The 21,449-nt window shown below is 41.0% G+C and overlaps 2 protein-coding genes across 4 annotated transcripts; both read left to right on the top strand.

Annotated features, from left to right (window-relative positions):
• Positions 1-433: 433 nt before the first annotated feature.
• Positions 434-5,247, top strand: LOC116387507 (pyroglutamyl-peptidase 1-like). 2 transcript variants are annotated; one of them, XM_031854683.1, is made up of 6 exons: positions 434-1,139; positions 1,381-1,887; positions 2,378-2,430; positions 2,683-2,799; positions 2,926-3,158; positions 4,230-5,247. In XM_031854683.1, exons 2-6 carry the CDS (start codon positions 1,857-1,859, stop codon positions 4,444-4,446), a joined length of 651 nt encoding a protein of 216 aa, XP_031710543.1. In that variant the 5' UTR covers positions 434-1,139; positions 1,381-1,856; the 3' UTR covers positions 4,447-5,247. The 2 variants fall into 2 exon arrangements, with proteins under 2 accessions (XP_031710543.1, XP_031710542.1); XM_031854682.1 differs by having other exon boundaries at positions 434-1,887.
• Positions 5,248-7,285: 2,038 nt separating this feature from the next.
• Positions 7,286-21,447, top strand: LOC116387489 (regulator of nonsense transcripts 1-like). 2 transcript variants are annotated; one of them, XM_031854640.1, is made up of 24 exons: positions 7,286-7,646; positions 8,240-8,376; positions 9,822-9,911; positions 10,678-10,845; positions 10,966-11,146; positions 11,791-11,952; positions 12,276-12,360; positions 12,577-12,675; positions 13,142-13,250; positions 13,436-13,595; positions 13,821-13,939; positions 14,130-14,294; positions 14,646-14,760; positions 14,947-15,090; positions 15,230-15,443; positions 15,956-16,073; positions 16,333-16,489; positions 16,913-17,055; positions 17,241-17,415; positions 17,691-17,772; positions 18,010-18,171; positions 18,293-18,561; positions 18,851-18,970; positions 21,088-21,447. In XM_031854640.1, the coding sequence occupies exons 1-23, from the start codon at positions 7,476-7,478 to the stop codon at positions 18,965-18,967; spliced, it is 3,342 nt and encodes a 1,113-aa protein (XP_031710500.1). In that variant the 5' UTR covers positions 7,286-7,475; the 3' UTR covers positions 18,968-18,970; positions 21,088-21,447. The 2 variants fall into 2 exon arrangements, with proteins under 2 accessions (XP_031710500.1, XP_031710499.1); XM_031854639.1 differs by having other exon boundaries at positions 13,136-13,250.
• The last annotated feature ends 2 nt before the right edge of the window (positions 21,448-21,449 follow it).

Here is a 21,449-nt window from a genome sequence, read left to right as displayed (position 1 = left end):
AACGTGTAAGTGCTCTGAAAGTGTTTCTGGGGAAACTGAGCATACTCTAGAAAAAGGGAAGGAAACAGTGACAGTAGAATGAGGAAACCATATTTTTTCTATGATTGAAAGTAGCATGTGGAAATTGGTTAAATCATGGCTGGTGGATCTTGAGCTATCTCAGTGTCTTCATTTATGCCATTTGTTCCATAATAGGCGAAAAGATTTTATTTTCACAACGATGTGAAATCTCAACATATGCATTCGTTCTGATGAAATTAAGGAATACAATATTACAGAAATAGAACATTATAAAGCAGAATGCACGTAATTAATTAAATAGAACAGAAAATAATAGAATAGATAATTGTATAATAGAATATAGCATCATAGAAGAGAACAGGAAATAATAGAACACAAATAGAGAATATAATGAAATGTTATAAAATACAATAGAACAGAATAGAAAAATAATAGGTTAATGTAAATCATTATAGAATAGGACATTAAATGATAGAGCAGAACAGAAAACAGTAGAATATAATAGAATAGAATAGAAAGAAATTAAAAGAGACAAATATAGCATACATTCAGTATGCATTGTACAAGGCATTGAGTTTTCCTGTGGTGGAAACTAGTAGAATATTGTTATTCCGCCCCTTCACAGCGAGGACGTCAGCAGACGGTCTGCATCAGCACCACGGAGCAGAGAGGGCATCATTAGTTTCCATGGCAACGCTGACATAGCAAGTGACGCAGGCGAGATGGAGAGAGGAAGGTGAACGGGTTGAGGGAGAAGAGGGGGCTGTTGGCGACTGCAGTGCAGGTTGTGTAGGTGGTTGGTGGAGGTGTTACAGTGTGTGTGATGTGGTTCAGAGGCATGAATGAGAGACATTTGTTTGAAACATTAACCACAAAAGACTCTTCCAAGAAAGAAAAAAGATCTCCACCCTATGGAGAGCATATTTTCTTGTGTGCCAGTTTGGAGCCACATAGGGTGCAGTGTCCAGAATGTGTGAGTCATTTCACAACAAGGGTGTGGACGGCACCGCGAATGAAGAAAGTGGCTGTTTGGCACTATTAGATTAGCTCTGCCTTCATGACAACAAACTGGGGAGAAGGTTTGTCCTCTAGACTCAGGTAATGGAGTGTGTCAAAAGGTTGTGTAAGGTACAACTTCCCCTCCACAGCCAGAGAAGTGTCCTTTGACTTTAGCTCCCCGGGGATAAGCCAACAGGACATTGCATGTTGAGCAACGCCCTGTGTCACTCTGACGCTGTTAGACTGCATACATTCACACCTGGGAGCCACCCAGTAAAACCACTAAGCTGCTCAACTGGAGCAGCTGGTTGGAGGTTAAATGCTTGGGCAGTATCAACAGTTCTTATTGATGGAGGGGAGGTTGTTTTTCATTCACTTCAGCTGGCCACTCACAAGGCGGCTTCTCTAACCTTTAATCTGTGAATGCAGTGCAGATGCTTGGTTTTCATTTTCAGCACACACATGTCTTGAATTACATTCTATTGCATTAAAACGGTTGGATTAAAAGGATCAGTTTTTATCCTCCCCTGTCGTCTTTCCAAAAAAATGTCTTGTGCTGCATGTTGAAGAAACACAAATTCCTGAGTCTTCCTTTGTTGTTGTTTTTTCTTCACTTCATAGCCAAAGGCGTTAATGTGGGATGAACTGCTGCTGACGATTGCACCCCCATACAGTAGATGGCAGTATGATCCACCCAGATCTGGTGTGTCACTTCCTTTGAGCCCTGAGCCAGAAGAAAACAGCAGCAAGCGTAGACAATCCTGGGATTCTTGCGTGGGGTATTTGATCCCCTTATTATACATCAATGACAATTTTTGTCATAACAACCAAGGATAATGGCCAATAAGAAGAAAGTAATAGTAACAGGTGAGAGGTTTTAATTGGTGAGAGGACTGGAGAAGACACATGTGTCTTAAAGGATTTCTTTGTTGTCAATACAGCTCTTAGAGTTTTCTGCTTGTGTCTGAGCTGCACTTTAATGGTTGTGTTCATATTGTAAATATGTAATGACACTGATGTTTGCAGAGCGCTGCTGTGAGGAGAGCAGGGTTTTGTGTGCTGGTTTTAGATAACAAAGGTTTTTAAACAAAGATGTGCATCAGGAAGGGATTGAATAACAATATATGTAATTTTTTTTTGCTGCTTAACTGCGAGAAATAAATGATTCTGTGCCTCTAGTACAATTAATGTTTAACTTGCACCCTTTGGACTTTGAATTAAGAGTCCTTTTTTTACATTCACCCTTATCGCATATGTCCAAAACAGATAAGCATCTTCACTGACTTTATTGTTTACTTAGCTGCACTGTGTCTCTTTGCTGCAGTAAAGAATCATGTTGCTGCTCTTTTCTGTGCAGGTTTTGAGCCTTTTGGAAAGCATGCAGTGAACTCCAGCTGGGTGGCAGTACAGGTAATCAGTACCCATCTTGTCCATTTTTAACAAAGGGGGCAGTTAAGGATTTTTTATCTAAATATGACATTTAAATAGTACATTTCATAATGAGCAAAATGCACTTAAAGTGGAATTTTTGTCAGGGGTTTTTCCTCACCTGATTAAGGGGTTGTCATTTAGTTTCATTGTGGACATTTAAAACCTTTTAAGACTGCAATTAAATATATATATACAGTATATATATATAATATATATGTTTTTTGTGCTCAGGAACTGGCTCGATTGGGGCTGGGTGAAGCAGTAGACCTTCATGTGTGTGAGGTGCCTGTTGAATACCAGGCTGTTCAGAGCCTACTGCCATCTCTGTGGAAAGAGCATGAGCCACAGGTATTCAATAAAATACATAATACTGTACATGGAAAACCCATTTTTCCATCAAAGGTTGTTAAAATCCATCAATCAATTTAAAAAAACAACCTCTGCCACCTCTGTCTTTTGGGGTCCTGTGAGCAGCTGATGGTCCATGTCGGTGTTTCTGGGTTAGCCACCACTGTCGCTCTAGAGCAGTGCGGCCACAACAAGGGCTACGAGCGCCTGGACAACTGCAGCTTCTGCCCAGCTTCCCAGTGCTGCATGGACAGCGGGCCCGACTGCATCCGCTCTGTCCTGGACATGGATACAGTCTGCGAGAGGGTCAATGACTCCGGCCTCGGGGTCACTGTTTCTGTCTCTAAGGATGCTGGAAGGTAAGTGATGTGATTTACACACACTCTACTTATCATAGTAGGAAAAACACAGGTGTTACTAATAACATTAGTGATGGTGATTCATTATTTAAGTGTCCAAGTATGACATGCCAGTGAGACGACGAACAAAATAGGCCCTTTACACAGCAGCCATTTTGACATGTCATGGTGGGGTAAACACAGGTGTTATTAATAAAATTAATGATTGTCCCGTTCTATTTAGTGTGTCACAGCACACACTATACCAGCGCCGTGAAACCTAAATATAATGAATTTATGTTATTAATTACACCTGTGTTTACCCTGCAACGACACGTCAACATGGCTCCTGAGGAAATGTCCCTATAAATGAAAGCAGCTGAATGGAATTCAACCGTCGTTCATTTGAATATTTTCATGTCAAAATGTCTGCTGTGAAAGGACCTGTTGGTTCAAACTAAAATTGTGTCTTGTATTGTTTTTAGACCTCTATTTTATAATGAAAAACAGAAAGGAAATACAATAAATGAAAATGTAAGTTATTTAAATTAAGTCTGTGGAAAAACCACATGGCCAGTAATAACAGTAGTGTTGCTATTGTTGTTCTGTGTATACAGGGAAATATATTAGTATAATGCAGTCAATGATAACATGATTTCCTACCCTCAGCCAATTAAACATTGCATAGCTTCTATTTCCATGCCTGTTTTGAATACGACCATAAACTTGTAATGTATGTACTTGTAAGGACAACATAGAGGTCTGTTTATTCTATATTAAATATGCAATAAGTTTGTTGTCTTCTGCTTTTTGGTCTGTGGAATTTGGTTTAAGTAACAACATCTTTCACTCATATCATACATATCGAGGCCTACAGTTACGAGTTGACAGAAGGTTTTACACTGAATACTTGCAAATGTGCATGATAATTGAGGTTGTCTTATGACTCGTTTTCAAATGTCTTAACAGCCTTTATTATTTTGCAAAGTCGGCTCAAAGCTTTTGTCACATCCATGTTCCTTTAACTTTCACGTCTGTTTGGCAAAGTGTGATAACACAGACTTTACATAACCTGACATCCTTCCTTGGCAGGTATCTGTGTGACTACACCTACTACACCTCTCTGTACTTGGGGCAGGGTCACTCTGCCTTCATCCATGTGCCTCCACTTGGAAAACCCTACAGCAGCCAGGACCTGGGCAGAGCTCTCCAGGCCGCTATACAGGAGATGCTGAAACTGCTGGAACTGGATCACAAACACAACAAGCACTGCAATCACAAGCACGAACACCAGCATGAGCACTACTGAGTTCTAGTGCAGCGAGTGATGAACCAAGATCGTCAACCGTTAGCTCCAGAAAAGAATGACGTGAGTTTCACGTTTGTTGTCAAAAATAGGAGATTGTGTCTGAATTGGGTGCTTTTGACTGTTGCATCAATTCCAAATTGTAAACCATGTGTTGTATCTTTAAAAACGTGACGGTTTTACAAGTTTGATTACAGCATCTGTTTATTGTAGACCTGGTCTGGGTCTTTGCATGAATGGGTTTGAATGAGTGTGCAGGAGTGGTGGGCATCCGTAAGTGTCGGTCATGTCTCTACAGTTCTGCCTCTGATAAGACTGTGAAAATAGATGTCAACAACAATTATAAACGTACAAACATTGTATCACGTGAAAGGGGGATTTATGTGACTAAGATATACTAGTAGTATTCACAAGGTATTAGCTGAAACTACAAGTTATATATGTTGAAACACTGTGGGAACATTTACTGTTACACAAACTGTTTGAGTCACATCCTTCCCCTGCCACCCGTGAGTGTGTCCGCTCACTGATTTAAGTTTTTCATTTTTCTCCAGTCAGTATGATTGATGCTGCCATTCCCTTGCATTGCTTGTATTTGCACCCGAGAATTGTAATGACTTTGAAATGACAGGAACATGAAGAAATTAACAGATTCACACATATATAATGATTTGTTTGTCTCAGGGAATATGTTGCACACACAATCAATATCAAGTAATTTGATCAATTTAATGTGTCTGTCCTATGTATGTAAATGCAAAGCCAGCTCAAAGCTGCGTATGATTAAAAAACTTATTAAAACACATATTTTCTTATTTGTCCCCGTCTGTGTGACATCTTCAGTAGAAATACTGCTCGCATTTGTACTGCTTATACTTTGAGTACAACATCTTGTTTTTTCAACAATTTCTTTGGAGGGATAATGTGAGTGTATTATAAATGGCACTTTGACACTGATACAAAGAACAACCTTTGTTCACCTTCCTAATGTTCCTATCTTGAATATTCAAGCACATGTTATTTGAGTTTATGTGTTACTCAATAAACCACACCCACGAAATAAATTTCAAAATGTAAGTGAGTATCCTGTTAAAGCATTGTATGATCTGTGATCACAACGTGACTCAGAACATTGAGTAGGCCTACTTTGAGACTCAAAGTTCGAAATGCAGATGTTGCCTTTTTAATTTGTGTCTGAATTCAGTAATTAAGGGTTTCTTACCAAGTAAGCACATGAAAAACAATGTCACGCCCTGGTAGACTTTTGATGTTAGAAAGGCAGGTAGGGTTTAAGTCTGTGATTTTTCCTGAGAAAGTCTGTGATTTTTCCTGATTGAGAATTTTTGTGCAGTGAGATGTAAATCATTATAAATAAACTATCTACTGCTTTTTCGTGTGTAGTTTTCCAATAAATACTTGTAATATTTTATTTACTTTCACATTCCTTGTGCAGGGTGGTAACACTGCGTGTTGTACATTCTTGTTCGACAGACCTGCTGAACTTGTTCTGACCTGATCTGCACAGCATGAAAGGAACATCGTGTTGCTGAACCATTCTTGTATCATGTCTCATAGGAAATTGATCAAAAACGCTCACCGATGCATATTTAGTCCTACGGTTTGGCACAGGACTAAAACCATTTTGATCACCTCTCTAAACTTAAAAGAAACTTATAAGATGACACTTGAGGATTTGAAAGAGAGCCTCAGAGCTGTCTTAACTTGTTCGGAGATGGTAAATGAGGACAATGTTCCAGCTGTGGACATAAAAAAAACAACTATTAGTTTAAAACAACAATGTTCCTCAAAGTCACTGACTGAATTTAAGTATCATCTCTAAATGATCATATATGATCTAAAAATTTGCCAATGTTAATTTTGTGTTAAATCTGAAAGTCTATCTGCTTCATATAAATAAATAATTTAATAAAAGATAAGATTTAGAATGGTCCAGTGCAAAGCTGGACAAGAGTATAATGTACATCAGAAATCTATTGTTTAATAGAAGTTGTTAGACTTTTTCAGGCGGCCCAAAATTCATAATCAGCCCAAAGAAAGTATTTTAATGCCATGATCAATAATGCCCAGTCGTCATAAAACCCATACAGCCCTTTAAAGGTGCATAACATCTCACTTGTTTACTGTTATCTCTTTGTTTGTGCACTTTATTTTATATTTACTGTACATTTTAATATGTTTCTATCTTTTGCACTGTGTTGATTGTTGTTGATTGTTTAATGTTATGCACCACCCACCATGTCAAATTCCCTGTATGTGCAACCTACCTTGGCAATAAACGGTTCTGGTTCTGATATCTACACTGATAATACACTGGTATTAATACTGTCCGTCTGTTGATCTTTATCTCTGCTATTCCCCCCATTGCTGTGTTTTTTTAAACTTTAACATGTATACCTGTGGCATGATGCATGGGTGGATGTGTTCTGGATTATTATATTATATATGTTGTGTATACATTTTTTTCAACTATGTAATTTTATTCTATTTCTAACGTGCCCTATTTAAAAATCTTGGCAGGGACAAAATGATGATGAAATGATGATGAAAATTAGAAGAAAAAATTTGCAAGGCTTCCAGTCTAACTCTGGATCATTTACTGTTTTATTTATTTTTATCACCGAGCAAAAAAAATGAAAATCTTTAAATACGCTTCATATCTCTTTGACTCTGTTTCCACATTTGTTGCAGTTCTATTTAATAATAGTTAGACTCGTTTAATTACAGAAAGGGACTTTTATGACCACGTGAGAAATTAATATTCGGCTCACGTATGTCTGCTTGTCTCCTTTGCTTCCTACAGATGACTTACTGTAGGAGATAAGTGGGAGTGAGGGAGGAGAGGACAAACGGAATGCAGCCGTAGAGGCTCTCTCTCTATCTCTCTCTCACCACCAGTGTTTGTAGTTTTCTCATCAACACAGTGTCTCAGTTATTCGGTTCCCTCTGGAATAGCAACAGTTTGTGGACTAGTCGTGGTTACGGGTGAATACCGGTAACAAGAAGGCAACAACATGAGTGTCGAGGCGTACGGGCCGAGCTCGCAGACTCTGACGTTCCTCGACACCGAGGAAGCCGAGCTGCTGGGAGCGGACACCCAGGGCTCCGAGTACGACTTCACCGATTTCACCCTGCCGAGCCAGACCCAGACCCAAGGCCAGACCCAGAGCCAGCTGGACCACCAGGTGCGTGTGGTTGTTTGTGGCGGTGCGGAGTCTAAACACGTCTTCTCCTGTGTTGACAAAATGTCAATTTAGCTAACGCGAGCTAACAACAACCGCTGGCTACCTCCGGTTAGCATGGTGACGCCTCCCATCGGTTACCATGCCTATTCCCGCTAATTGGCTAGCATGCTAACTTCTGAGCACAGTTAGCATGCTGACACAGCTAGCATGTCAATGCAGGACTTAATTGACATACAAAGCAAGAGTGTGTGTGGCAGATCTACCTCAAATGCCCATATTTACACTAATTATTGTACGTTTTTTTTTTTATGTTTTTTTCTCTAATTTATGTACTAAATACTTACAACACCCACTGACAACAACAAACAGATCTGTAGCAACACATAGTTTCATACAGTCGGTTTGATATTGCTGTAAGCAAACCGTTAGCTGATGTGACAAACAGTGGAATATATGACCATATACAGCTTTATGTATCTCGTTGACTGTCCAGTTTTATGTCTATCTGTGATCCTTAATTGTTAGTTTATCCCAAGTACTGTTGACATCTCGTTTCAGTTCATAGTTAGGATTGTATTCATCTGTCTCCTCAGGTTAATGGCCCTGACGGCATACTACAGAATGGTGACGACCCTGTCATTAAAGCCAGTCAGCTGCTGGCAGACTTGAACTTTGAGGAGGATGAGGAGGACACCTACTACACCAAGGACCTGCCTCTACATGCCTGCAGGTACTGTCGTAAGGACCAACTTTATAGCCCCCTTTTTATACTCCGTTGAGTCTCAGTGGGTTGTGGGAATTTTCTGTTGACCAAAATGTCTGAAAATATTTAACAGAAAACTGGTTCAAAGTTTTAAAAACTTCTCTGCAGACACTCAGTCACACACTCTACAGATGTCACAGAAAGCCACATTAGAACATCTGGTATTGTGTCTAATGTCAACTATTGTTCATCACTATTATTGCAGCTTGTGTGCGCTTTAACTAACAAGTTGGCTGACAGCTGTTAGTTTGGCTGTGTCAAAACATTGCTGTTGAGTGTGTCTGTCATCACAGACATTATTAGTTGCCTAGATTGTGAGTTTGTTTTGTTTTTTTATAGAACAAGTGATGGATCACTATGTCTTTCACCAGCAGATCAGTAGCCAATGCAAATGTTTTAAATTGTTTTCCCTGAAGTTTGGCAGTGAAAACAAAGTCGGTTGTCTCTATTATTTTTATATAGATGTCGATTCTCATCAGCCACATACAGGTTTATTTTGGGTTTTATGACATGCAGCTGAATCCTTTACTGTTTGACAGGCTATGACACAACTCATGAAGTATGTATTTTGCTGATCAAGTGCCAAAAACAAAATCTACATACAAACTGGATACATACTTTTCTCAATGACCAAAAGGAAGAGTTTTTCAAAAGCTCACATGGCAGTGACATCAACAGTACAGCCCCTAGTTACAGGCTCTTTGAGGCTGATACCAATATTGATATTTGAGAGTTTGAAAAATCTGATAATGATTTATTAGTTGATATTCATTTTTGTAACACAACCTATAATATAAATAACATTTTTAATTATGTTTCCATAGATTTTTGATTTCTAACAATCGCTACCAAAAAATACTATACATAAACGTAAGTACTGGGCGGAGCTATTTACTATTGACACATAAACCTGGTATTACTCTCTGTTGGACAAATTATAGAATGGTGACACTGTTTCAAAACATACTGTATTTTTGGCATTTCTATACTTCAATTTCTTGTCATTTATCAGTAATACCGATGTATCTGCGATGAGCTAATAATGTTGACGTATGAGCATTTCTCATTAATATTATTATATATATATTTAATATGCAACATTTTCAAAGTCCATCCCATCAGCTACTGCAAGTCACTCTGTTGTTTGTTCCCAAAAATGGAAAAAAGAAAAATGACTTTGTGCATTCATGTGTTATTGCTTTAGACAACTATAAAACAACTATAAGATGGATTGTTGCATCACTTTGATCTTAGTTGCATCAGTAAAGAATGGGTTTGCGACACCAGCGATCTTGCAGTATAATCCAAATTGAGTCAGTGTTATGTGCTTATTTTTCTTGTTTTGTTTTCTGGCTCTTAACAGTAGTACTTTGTGTTTCTTTTTTTAATTTTGACTCACTTGTTTTTTTTAGCTACTGTGGTATTCATGATCCAGCCTGTGTGGTTTACTGCAACACCAGCAAGAAATGGTTTTGTAATGGCCGTGGAAACACATCCGGCAGGTAAGATATAAAGACTTATCAGGTTAAAATTGACCCTCTGTGTTGGTGTAATGAGCTAAATGAACAGGGAGAGGGTACTTTTACAGGTACAATGTCATCATAGCAGGAGTACTGTATAAACAAGGGGTTATGAGGAGTTAAAAACTAAATTTAAAACATGTTTACTGACTTTTGAGGGCTCTTTTAAGTAATTCAACCTATTGATCCAAAGTAAATCTTAATTAGATTAGTTTCTTCATTAGGTGCTCTTTTGAATCAGCCTTTCAATAAACCTAAAAACATCAGCAAGACACTATTCATTTCTGTGAATGAGAAGAACACTGGTCTGAACACTTGGTCTTCTCTTATACATAGTTCAATTCATACAGAAACTGAACTTTCTCAGTAATCAGTCATGCACAACTGATGCCGCTTTTGCCACTTCATAGTAGTTGTGACACTGTAGACTGCAGTTGGATAGCTCGAGGCAATAATTACATAGCAACACATTCGGTCATGATGTGAACCCACTTACAGCTACTTAAGGTTTTGCTGAACTTGTATGATGGTCAGCTGTTTCTCTGTATTTAAAGCTCTTTTAGTAAACACTTATTAGGCAAAATGCTATAAAAAAACAGCAGTTCGCTGTATCAGTGTGGTAGATGGCTACATTCTTGAACAGTCATGTTTTATTTTGAGTTTGAATAAAATACAAATTGTCAAGACCTATGTGTGAGGAAGCATAAATACTGTACATAACACCCGCATCCTATATCTTCACTTTTAGCCACATTGTAAACCACCTGGTGAGAGCAAAGTCTAAGGAGGTGACCTTGCATAAAGATGGCCCTCTGGGGGAAACGGTGCTGGAGTGCTACAACTGTGGCTGTCGCAATGTCTTCCTTCTGGGCTTCATCCCTGCCAAGGCCGACTCCGTAGTGGTGCTATTGTGCAGGTAAAGGGGCCTTTTTGTGTAGCTGCCCGTGCACACTGACCTTCCTGCTCATGGGGCAATCAAGGAGATTACAGATTTCCCCGTTGTTGTTGAACATTTGTGTTTTTGGTTGTAACGCAGGCAGCCATGTGCCAGCCAGAGCAGCCTGAAGGACATCAACTGGGACAGCTCACAGTGGCAGCCTCTCATCCAGGACCGCTGCTTCCTGTCCTGGCTGGTGAAAATCCCTTCAGAGCAGGAGCAGCTCAGGGCTCGTCAGATCACCGCCCAGCAGATCAACAAGCTGGAAGAACTGTGGAAGGTATGGCGATGTAACAGTTGTAGCACACGCACACACACCCACCATTGTGCTGTCAATAGTCTAGACCTACATAACTTGAATGTGAGCACGGGTTGGGCTTATCGGGTTATATAGTCGGGTTTGCTGCATATTGCTGAGCTATTCTGTTTGTTTCACTTCCCGTTTCGTGCCTGTGCTTCTATTTTTTGATAGTTTCCTGTTGTATACATAGTCACATATACCTAACAGTTTTAAAAAAATGTATTTTCTGTGTGCTCATTTACCTTTTTACAGCAGACATTTTAACTTGTCGTAGTAGTAAAGCACAGATGTCGCTACTAACATTAACAATTGCTCAGTTCTATTAAGGTGCCCCAGTAAGCCATGACAGGGAGCCAACACCGGGACCCTGAAACTGAAGCAACTAATAGGAATTCAGCCACCATTCAACTTATTACTTACACCTGTGCTTTTGCTACTGTGGCATGTCAAAGCATCTTTTGTGAAAAAATTGTCTGAATCGTTCCAAGTTGGAATTTATGAAATTTGAGCATATTAAAAGAAAACACTCTGCTCAACTTCTATCCATATTTTAAACTTTCTCTCATCCTGTGTGATCGTGTGTGTGTGCGTGTGTGTGTGTGTTGCATCTTGCATCTTGGTAGGAGAATCCCACTGCGACCTTGGAGGACCTGGAGAAGCCTGGTGTGGATGAGGAGCCCCAACATGTGCTGCTCCGCTACGAGGACGCCTACCAGTACCAGAACATCTTCGGTCCTCTTGTGAAGCTGGAGGCCGACTACGATAAGAAACTTAAAGAGTCGCAGGTCGAGGACAAAATATGAATTTGTATATAAAAACATTTGTCCTGTGTATGTTGTAACAAATAAGAATGTCAAAATGAGTCATTTACAGATAATCAATTAATCAACAAACTGATTAATTAATTTATTCTATGAAGCTGGAGTTAAAATAAATTCTCTATGTTTTTGTTTTACTTCTTAGAGGCGTGGTGAATTACTTTGTTTCAGTCGATATTCAGCTTTTTCCACTATCGTTTCTCATCCACAAACTACACTTCTGTTGCTTAATTTTGAGTTGAGGTTGTTTCTGCTGTTATGACATATTTTTTAATGTTACTTCCTAACAGACTCAAGACAACATCACTGTCAGATGGGACTTGGGCCTGAATAAAAAGAGGATTGCTTATTTCAGTCTTCCCAAGACAGACTCGGGTGTGTATTCATAGTTTTGCTTCAAGCTTCCATTGTTTTCATCATCATACTTTGTCTACGATTAATATGTTTTACGTTATTCCAACCACACTCTAAATTAAGTGACACTTACAATGATGTATCTTCTATTCTCTTTTTATTCTCTTATAACTCCATGCAGTGATGTTTACTTAATCAAGTCATCTTTTTTTTTTCATGTCATCTGCTGTCCTGTAGACATGCGACTGATGCAGGGAGATGAAATCTGCCTGAGGTACAAAGGAGACCTGGCTGCTCCATGGAAAGGCATTGGACATGTCATCAAAGTCCCTGATAGTATCCTTATGACTGTTACAATAGACATACTGTATTCAACCAGAGTTACCCATGTTATTATATGTTATTATTATTAAGTTAAATGTAACATGCCATCAATAAAAGGGTTTTTAGTAACATCTAGGGGCAGCTGTAGGAAACTACAGTCTTCCTTACAGCGGTTTTTGAAAGCAAATTCTATATCTAGGTTTTGCTTCCCACCTGTTAGTTAATAGGTCCAGTACTTGGGCAATAAGACCTGAGGCTGAATATCATCACAAATAAGTTGACTGAAATGTATCAATAACTCCACCATGAAATACAAACTGACTCCGCTGAAGTGGTGCTATGTTGGTTTAGCTTGCAGTAAATGCTTTATTTTCAAAGATTCATTTATGTACTTAATTCCAATATGCAGTGACAAATTGTTCACACATTACCCTGTGCTGCCAATGTTAGTTGCCTCTTCCTTGACCGGAAGTACCAGACTATGGCGATGAGATTGCCATAGAGCTAAGGAGCAGTGCCGGGGCTCCCGTGGAGATCCCACACAACTTTCAGGTCGACTTCGTGTGGAAGTCCACTTCCTTTGACAGGTATTCACTAGAAAAGCCGCACACTGTTGTCTTCTGTTGTGTTATATGTGAGCAAAGCCTGTCACCCAACTTTATGTGTCAGTTCAGTTCATCTTTAGTTGAAAAATCACAGATCTACCGATCCATTCCCTGTTTAAGTTTATGCAATGCAACGTCATCTCGGTATTCCCGTCTTCCTCATCCAGGATGCAGAGTGCCCTGAAGACGTTTGCGGTGGATGAAACTTCAGTGTCTGGTTACATCTACCACAAGCTGCTGGGACATGAGGTCGAGGACGTGGTCATCAAGTGTCAGCTGCCCAAACGCTTCACCGCTCAAGGCCTGCCTGACCTTAACCACTCACAGGTGAGTTACAGAGAGGAGGGAGAGACTTCTCTATATATCTTCAGAAAAGCCATACCTATGACCTACCCTACATTACAGATCACACAAACAACATACCAGAGTTCACACACAGCTCACTCATGTCCCAAATCCCAAGGAGGATAACTCCTCCATATAGTGACTGTTTGAAGCATTTTAGGTCTTTCACCCCCGGCGTTCACATCAATGTGGTTTGTTGTAATGCAGGTGTACGCTGTGAAGACGGTGCTGCAGCGTCCTCTCAGTCTGATCCAGGGTCCTCCTGGCACAGGGAAGACGGTAACATCTGCAACCGTCGTCTACCACCTGGCCAGACAGGGCAACGGGTAAGACACAAGTCTTTTTAACTTTCTAATGAACATAACTATTTGGTTTGAATGCGACCTTTTACTCAACATGTAACTCAACATCTGTCTTATTACAAATGTAAAAAATATCTCGATAATCATTAACGTTCTTGAAGAATGGTTTGGCGATGTGTTATGGTTGCTGGCATGGTAACTTTTGTCCCTCCAGGCCAGTGCTGGTGTGTGCTCCCAGTAACATTGCCGTCGACCAGCTGACGGAGAAGATCCATCAGACCGGCCTCAAGGTTGTGAGGCTGTGTGCCAAGAGCAGGGAGGCTATCGACTCGCCTGTGTCCTTCCTGGCTCTGCACAACCAGACCCGTAACATGGACAGGTGACACGTAATGGCTATGATTGATGACACTTTTGCAAGGCCCTTTTTTTGTGTGTGTACTACTGTCAGATATGCATATGCTTGTATACACACCAGTCTAGAATAATGTGTCTTTAATAACAAGAAGGATATAATTAGTAACTTAAATTAGGGGTGGGTGGTAAGTCCTGTTGAGTTGTTTTTTGCTAATATTGTTGAGCAACAAATGGAAGTCCAGGAAGTACAAATATGATCATTAGTGGTCTGAAATAATTCCATATTGCTCAGTAACACAGCTGGTTACAGATGTAAGTCTTTGCACACAAGCACACCATTGAACTTGCACTGTATTGAACTTTTTCATACCTGCAGTATGCCAGAACTTCAGAAGCTCCAACAGCTGAAGGACGAGACTGGAGAGCTGTCCTCCTCAGACGAGAAGCGCTACAGAGCTCTGAGACGCACTGCTGAGAGGGAGCTGCTCATGGTATTAAGACGGGTTACTGAACTCAAAGAGCTACTAAATACATTACCTGAGATTTAGTTATATGGTTAAGTGCTTCATGTTTTTTATGCCAGTTTATGCCATAGAAATGGTTTATAAAAATCTTTTGCAACACGTAATATTTCCCTGTTCCAAAACATGTCTACTTTATTCCTTTGCTTTTCCCAGAATGCCGATGTGATCTGCTCTACCTGTGTCGGGGCAGGGGACCCCCGTCTGGCCAAGATGCAGTTCCGCTCAATCCTGATTGATGAGAGCACTCAGGCCACTGAACCCGAGTGCATGGTGCCTGTCGTCCTGGGGGCCAAACAGGTAGGAGCTTCATAAGTGAAAGTACATCTGGATAGTCTGTGTCATCAGTTCTCTGCCTGAACTGCTGTCATTCCCCAGTTGTTGGGTCGACAGTGTCCACAATTTTTTTTTGTCTTGATGACTTTGTTTTTTTCCACAGTTGATTCTGGTGGGGGATCACTGCCAGCTGGGCCCTGTGGTGATGTGTAAGAAGGCAGCAAAAGCAGGTCTGTCCCAGTCTCTGTTTGAGCGTCTGGTAGTTTTGGGGATCCGGCCAATCCGTCTGCAGGTCCAGTACCGCATGCATCCGGCCCTCAGCGCCTTCCCCTCCAACATCTTCTATGAGGGCTCTCTGCAGAATGGAGTCACTGCCGGTGAGATGAAAACAAACGTTCTTTAGAATTAACTTTTGTTAGACAGAGCGCTTTTTAGCAGCCTTTTTGTAATTGTTTTCTGTGAGAGTGAAGCTGCTTTTGTGTTGCCGAGTGCCTCGAGTTATATAAACTCAAAGCAGAAAAGCGCCCAACATCATTTTTTAAATTTATTTTTCCATTGTCCAATCAGATGAATTGAGAGATACGACCTCTGTCGTAGCAACCAAAACAAGTGGTTTGTGTTAAGCTAACATTAGCTCACTTTCAATCTCGGGACTTTGGAAATAGTCATAAATCTATTTAGAGAGTTTGTGGAGAACATATGAGGCATGTTTACCTCAGAGTCTTTTCCCAGCCATTTTACTTTTTCCTGTTTGTATCCATCATAGTGTTTTTTTTTTTTTTGTAATGTAGTAATACATAGATACACATGAAGTCTGCAGCTGCAGTATCCTTCCCTGTACATCAGCTCCACTCGTCCTGAGTCTCATCTGTGTTTGTCTCTTCTACAGCGGACCGTGTGAAGAAAGGCTTTGACTTCCAGTGGCCGCAGCCTGACAAGCCCATGTTCTTTTATGTCACCCAAGGCCAAGAGGAAATAGCCAGCTCTGGAACATCCTATCTCAACAGGTCTCAACTTTCTTCATCATTATGTTGACCTGATATTTATGTTCGTCCTGCAATTTTATTTCAAGCAGTAAACCTGAAACGAGTCACTTCAGGCCTTGGCTCATACACATGCAGCCAGTGACGGCACATTTACATTGCTTAGTCTTAAGAGATATCACATAACCTTCTGTACAGTGTTTCAGTCAAGCTTATTTAGTCTGTGCCGTGGCAAATTATATCAAATGTTCTTGTCATGTAATCACCCTACTTGTCTATGCAGGACTGAGGCAGCCAACGTGGAGAAAATAACCACACGGTTGCTGAAAGCTGGAGCCAAACCCAATCAGATTGGCATCATTACACCTTATGAGGGACAGAGGTCCTACCTGGTCCAGTACATGCAGTTCAGTGGCTCCCTCCATACCAAACTGTACCAGGTAAACCTTTTTGCAGTTTAAATGTTGTATTGAGAGAAAGTTAAAGCGTTTGGCTCCATATGCGAGCCAAGTGTGTGAATGTAAAATAAATACAGTTGTGTGAAAAAGTGTTTGCCCCCTTCCTGATTTCTTATTTTTTTGCATGTTTGTCACACTTAAATGTTTCAGATCATCAAACAAATTTAAATATTAGACAAAGATAAACACAAAATGCAGTTTTTAAATGGTTTTTATTATTAAGGGGGGAAAAAAATCCAAACCTACATGGCCCTATGTGAAAAAGTGATTGCCCCCCCCTGTTAAAACATAAATTAACTGTGGTTTATCACATCTTTGGAAAGCTGAGTTCAATTTGTCGCAATTTAATGTAAATTCTGTGAAATGTTGCCATATTGAGTTTTTCCCACTGATTTCTTCCTGTAGGAGGTGGAAATAGCCAGCGTGGACGCCTTTCAAGGCAGAGAGAAGGACTTCATCATTCTGTCCTGTGTGAGAGCCAATGAGCACCAGGGCATCGGCTTCCTCAATGATCCCAGACGTCTCAACGTGGCGCTCACCAGGGCCAGGTAGGACGCCACAAAATAAAACAATACCGGTTTGAATAAGCCCCGGAGGGCCCATTGTCTAATTTCATCAATGTTTTACACTGTGGTTTATTCTTGAGTTCAGGTTCTCATCAGTATTATTTATTCCTACGCATCCTTAACTATGACTTTGAGCCATTAAGTCATCTACTGCTTATGTCACGTAGGTATGGTGTGATTATTGTGGGAAACCCCAAAGCTCTGTCCAAGCAGCCTCTGTGGAACCACCTGTTGAACTACTACAAGGAGCAGAAGGTCCTGGTTGAAGGGCCCCTTAACAATCTGAGGGAGAGCCTCATGCAATTCAGCAAGCCCCGCAAGCTTGTCAACACCATCAACCCTGTGAGTTCTGTGTGTGTGTGTGTGTGTGTGTGTGTGTGTGTGTGTGTGTGTGTGTGTGTGTGTATTACGTACACAGCGCATATAGAAGGCTGAAATATGGGTTTCTTAACTGGATCATGAATATGTTAATTTCTTGTAGGGCATGTGAAGGATTTAGGATGCAATTCAAAATGTCCTTGTGCACGTAGAACAGGGTAATAAATCAGTGAACATGCAAGAAATAATGAGGCCCTAAAAACAGTCAAAGTAACACCTCTTCGTCTTTTGTTTTGCAGGGGGGTCGATTCATGAGCACAGCCATGTATGATGCCAGAGAAGCCCTCATTCCTGGATCTGTTTATGACCGCAGCAGTAACGGTGAGAAGTGTTTAACAAAACACTGATTTTTATTTCAAATGTTAGACAAACCCTCAAACAAAGGACATGAACGTATCTGCTTTGGTAGTCTGTTGCAAACAGGTTGAATGTTTACTAAAGCATCTCAATCACAGAAACAAGAGCCATGTGTTTGGACAGGTGTGACAAAACTAGCTCTGCACACCACCATACAATTTAAATGGAGGTACAATTAACCTGTCCTTCTTTCCACTACAGGACGCTCGTCCAACATGTATTTCCAGACCCACGACCAGATTGGTATGATCGGCACAGGCCCCAGTCCCATGACTTCTCTGAACATCCCCATCCCCTTCAACCTTGTGATGCCCCCTATACCTCCACCTGGGTACATGGGACAGGTCAATGGGCCCTCAGCAGGTGACTAAGACATAACACTGTAGAGTAAAGTGGAGTAATACTACGTGTGGAGTTCTTAAAGGCCTACATGTTCAGTTAAAGCTGCTATGAAACACTGGTAACACGCATCTTTGTCCTCCAGGTCGTGGTGGAGGAATGAAAGGCAAGGCAGGCAGCGGAGGAGGAGGCGGGACTCGAGGTGGGCGTCAAAGAAACCGCGGCAACATGGGAAACCACAGTGGAGGAAATGGAGGAGCAGACCGGCATGGTGGCCACATGAGTGGCAGCCAGGCCAGCCAGGATCTGGGCTCCCAGCCCTTTTCCCAGGGGCCTCTGACGCAGGGCTACATCAACATGAGCCAGCCGTCTCAGATGAGCCAGCCGGGACTCTCCCAGCCTGAACTCTCACAGGTTAGTTCACTGAGCTGTCATCCATTGTGAATATATCTCAACGATCAGTTTGGCATTGAAGGTATTTTATGAAGTGCTGAGTAGGTGCACTTAATGAAGCAAACTGTTTGTAGTCCTGCAGTAGCCATTGCCAGGGCTGTTAGCACATTTATTCCAAGTGTTTGTCCAGGTTTCCTCTTAAAATAACGACTTCTTCATTTTGTCCAAAACCACTTATTCCCTTCCTGCCTGGAAAGAAATGAAGGAGCAACTGTTGACCCTCTTTCACTTTTTGTTTGTCCCATTATAGGACAGTTACCTAGGAGACGAGTTCAAGTCCCAGATTGATGTGGCTTTGTCCCAGGACTCCACCTACCAGGGGGAGCGGGCCTACCAACACGGTGTGACTGGACTGTCCCAGTACTAGACTGTAAGTAACTCCACTGTGGACCACACGTAACAGGACTCGTTGACGTTGAAGGAGGAATTTGACCTTTTGGGAAACATGCTTATTCACCTCTTTGCCAAGAGTTAACTAGATGAGAGCATTAATACCACGATGTGGTTAGACATGGGCTGGTACTGGTTTAAGCAATGTCTGTGTGGCACAGTGTATTTTATGCAGGACGTTTTTTCCAAACTCGGAATGATGACAATCAAGGCCGTTGAATCCAACATGTCCCCGAGTCAACAGACGCCAGGTACTTCACAGTTGTGTTTTACCCTCGTCTCCACCTCGCTAAGTAATTGATGTCGTTTTTTTAAATTTTGGTCACAAAGTCGGTCTTAAATTTCATTCTTAGTGGCATTAAAAAAGTCTTAAATCTAACTTGCATTAAGCCGTAGGAACTCTGTACTTCGCTAGTTGTTGACTGGCTGCTGGCTCCAGCTTTATATTGACTACATGGACATGAGTGGTATCGATCTTCTCATTTAACTCTTTGCAAGAAAGATATTAAGGCATTTTCCAAAACATGGAACTGTTCCTTTGAAATAAAAAGTTTCTCTTTTAATATTTAAAAAATTCTAATGCATATTTCCTCACATAAGTATTATTTTCTATATACAGGTGCTGGTCATATAATTAGAATATCATCAAAAAGTTGATTTATTTCACTAATTCCATTCAAAAAGTGAAACTTGTCTATTATATTCATTCATTACACACAGACTGATATATTTCAAATGTTTATTTCTTTTAATTTTGATGATTATAACTGACAACTAAGGAAAACCCCAAATTCAGTATCTCAGAAAATTAGAATATTGTGAAAAGGTTCAATATTGAAGACATCTGGTGCCACACTCTAATCAGCTAATTAACTCAAAACACCCGCAAAGGCCTTTAAATGGTCTCTCAGTCTAGTTCTGTAGGCTACACAATCATGGGGAAGACTGCTGACTTGACCAATGTCCAAAAGACGACCATTGACACCTTGCACAAGGAGGGCAAGACACAAAAGGTCATTGCAAAAGAGGCTGGCTGTTCACAGAGCTCTGTGTCCAAGCACATTAATAGAGGCGAAGGGAAGGAAAAGATGTGGTAGAAAAAAGTGTACAAGCAATAGGGATAACCGCACCCTGGAGAGGATTGTGAAACAAAACCCATTCAAAAATGTCGGGGAGATTCAGAAAGAGTGGACTGCAGCTGCAGTCAGTGCTTCAAGAACCACTACGCACAGACGTATGCGAGACACATGGGTTTCAGCTGTCGCATTCCTTGTGTCAAGCCACTCTTAAACAACAGACAGCGTCTGAAGCGTCTCGCCTGGGCTAAAGACAAAAAGGACTGGACTGCTGCTGAGTGGTCCAAAGTTATGTTCTCTGATAAAAGTAAATTTTAATTTTAAAGTAAATAAGTAAATTTTGCATTTCCTTTGGAAATCAGGGTCCCAGAGTCTGGAGGAAGAGAGGAGAGACACACAATCCACGTTGCTTGAGGTCCAGTGTAAAGTTTCCACAGTCAGTGATGGTTTGGGGTGCCATGTCATCTGCTGGTGTTGGTCCACTGTGTTTTCTGAGGTCCAAGGTCAATGCAGCCGTATACCAGGAAGTTTTAGAGCACTTCATGCTTCCTGCTGCTGACCAACTTTATGGAGATGCAGATTTCATTTTCCAACAGGACTTGGCACCTGCACACAGTGCAGGTGCACTGTGTGCAGGTGGCCCGCTCCCCCTGGTAGGTGGAGTCCTGGGACAAAGCCAAGACAAAAGGAGCCCCAACTAAGTATTGAGTGCTGTACATGCTCATCCTTTTCATGCTCATACTTTTCAGTTGGCCAAGATATCTAAAAATCCTTTCTTTGTATTGGTCTTAAGTAATATTCTAATTTTCTGAGATACTGAATTTGGGATTTTCCTTAGTTGTCAGTTATAATCATCAAAATTAAAAGAAATGAACATTTGAAATATATCAGTCTGTGTGTAATGAATGAATATAATAGACAAGTTTCACTTTTTGAATGGAATTAGTGAAATAAATCAACTTTTTGATGATATTCTAATTATATGACCAGCACCTGTACATGTCTTGTATTTTTCTTTCAGGTTGCTGGAAAGGAGCTAGGCCTGTGTGCAGCTTAGTTCAATGGCATTTTATTCTGGGTAATAACAAACAAGAACAGACATGGATACCCGTTTTCCACTGCTACAACCGAAGCACCACTGTGTGAAAGTAACAGGAGAGAGACCGTGAGAAACCAACCAATCACAAGAGTGAGAGCAGCGATGGGAGTAGAGCTGGAAGAGAGCAAGAGGCTGGTGGAGGAGAGAAGGCTCTGCTGCTCACGCGCGAGGACATGGCGAAGGAGGAAGCTGTCGTTGTCGGGGCAGCGCGGTCGGAGAGGCGAGACATTCGACGGGTCAAGGAGGGTGGAAGGTCCGAACGATTCTGGAGGGGAGAAGGGAGG

Source organism: Anarrhichthys ocellatus, unplaced genomic scaffold (assembly GCF_004355925.1).
Source record: "Anarrhichthys ocellatus isolate YVR2014 unplaced genomic scaffold, GSC_Weel_1.0 scaffold15, whole genome shotgun sequence".
Classification (NCBI taxonomy): domain Eukaryota; kingdom Metazoa; phylum Chordata; class Actinopteri; order Perciformes; family Anarhichadidae; genus Anarrhichthys; species Anarrhichthys ocellatus.
This window is presented reverse-complemented; position numbering and strand designations above follow the sequence as displayed.

Coding starts and splice junctions, on each gene's coding strand:
- LOC116387507 (XM_031854683.1), top strand. CDS start 1,857: ATGGCCAATAAGAAGAAAGTAATAGTAACAG. Junction 1,888..2,377: donor GAAGAAAGTAATAGTAACAG/GTGAGAGGTTTT, acceptor TTTTCTGTGCAG/GTTTTGAGCCTTTTGGAAAG. Junction 2,800..2,925: donor GGAAAGAGCATGAGCCACAG/GTATTCAATAAA, acceptor TCCTGTGAGCAG/CTGATGGTCCATGTCGGTGT.
- LOC116387489 (XM_031854639.1), top strand. CDS start 7,476: ATGAGTGTCGAGGCGTACGGGCCGAGCTCGCAGACTCTGACGTTCCTC. Junction 13,251..13,435: donor AAGTCCACTTCCTTTGACAG/GTATTCACTAGA, acceptor TTCCTCATCCAG/GATGCAGAGTGCCCTGAAGA. Junction 16,074..16,332: donor GGAACATCCTATCTCAACAG/GTCTCAACTTTC, acceptor TTGTCTATGCAG/GACTGAGGCAGCCAACGTGG.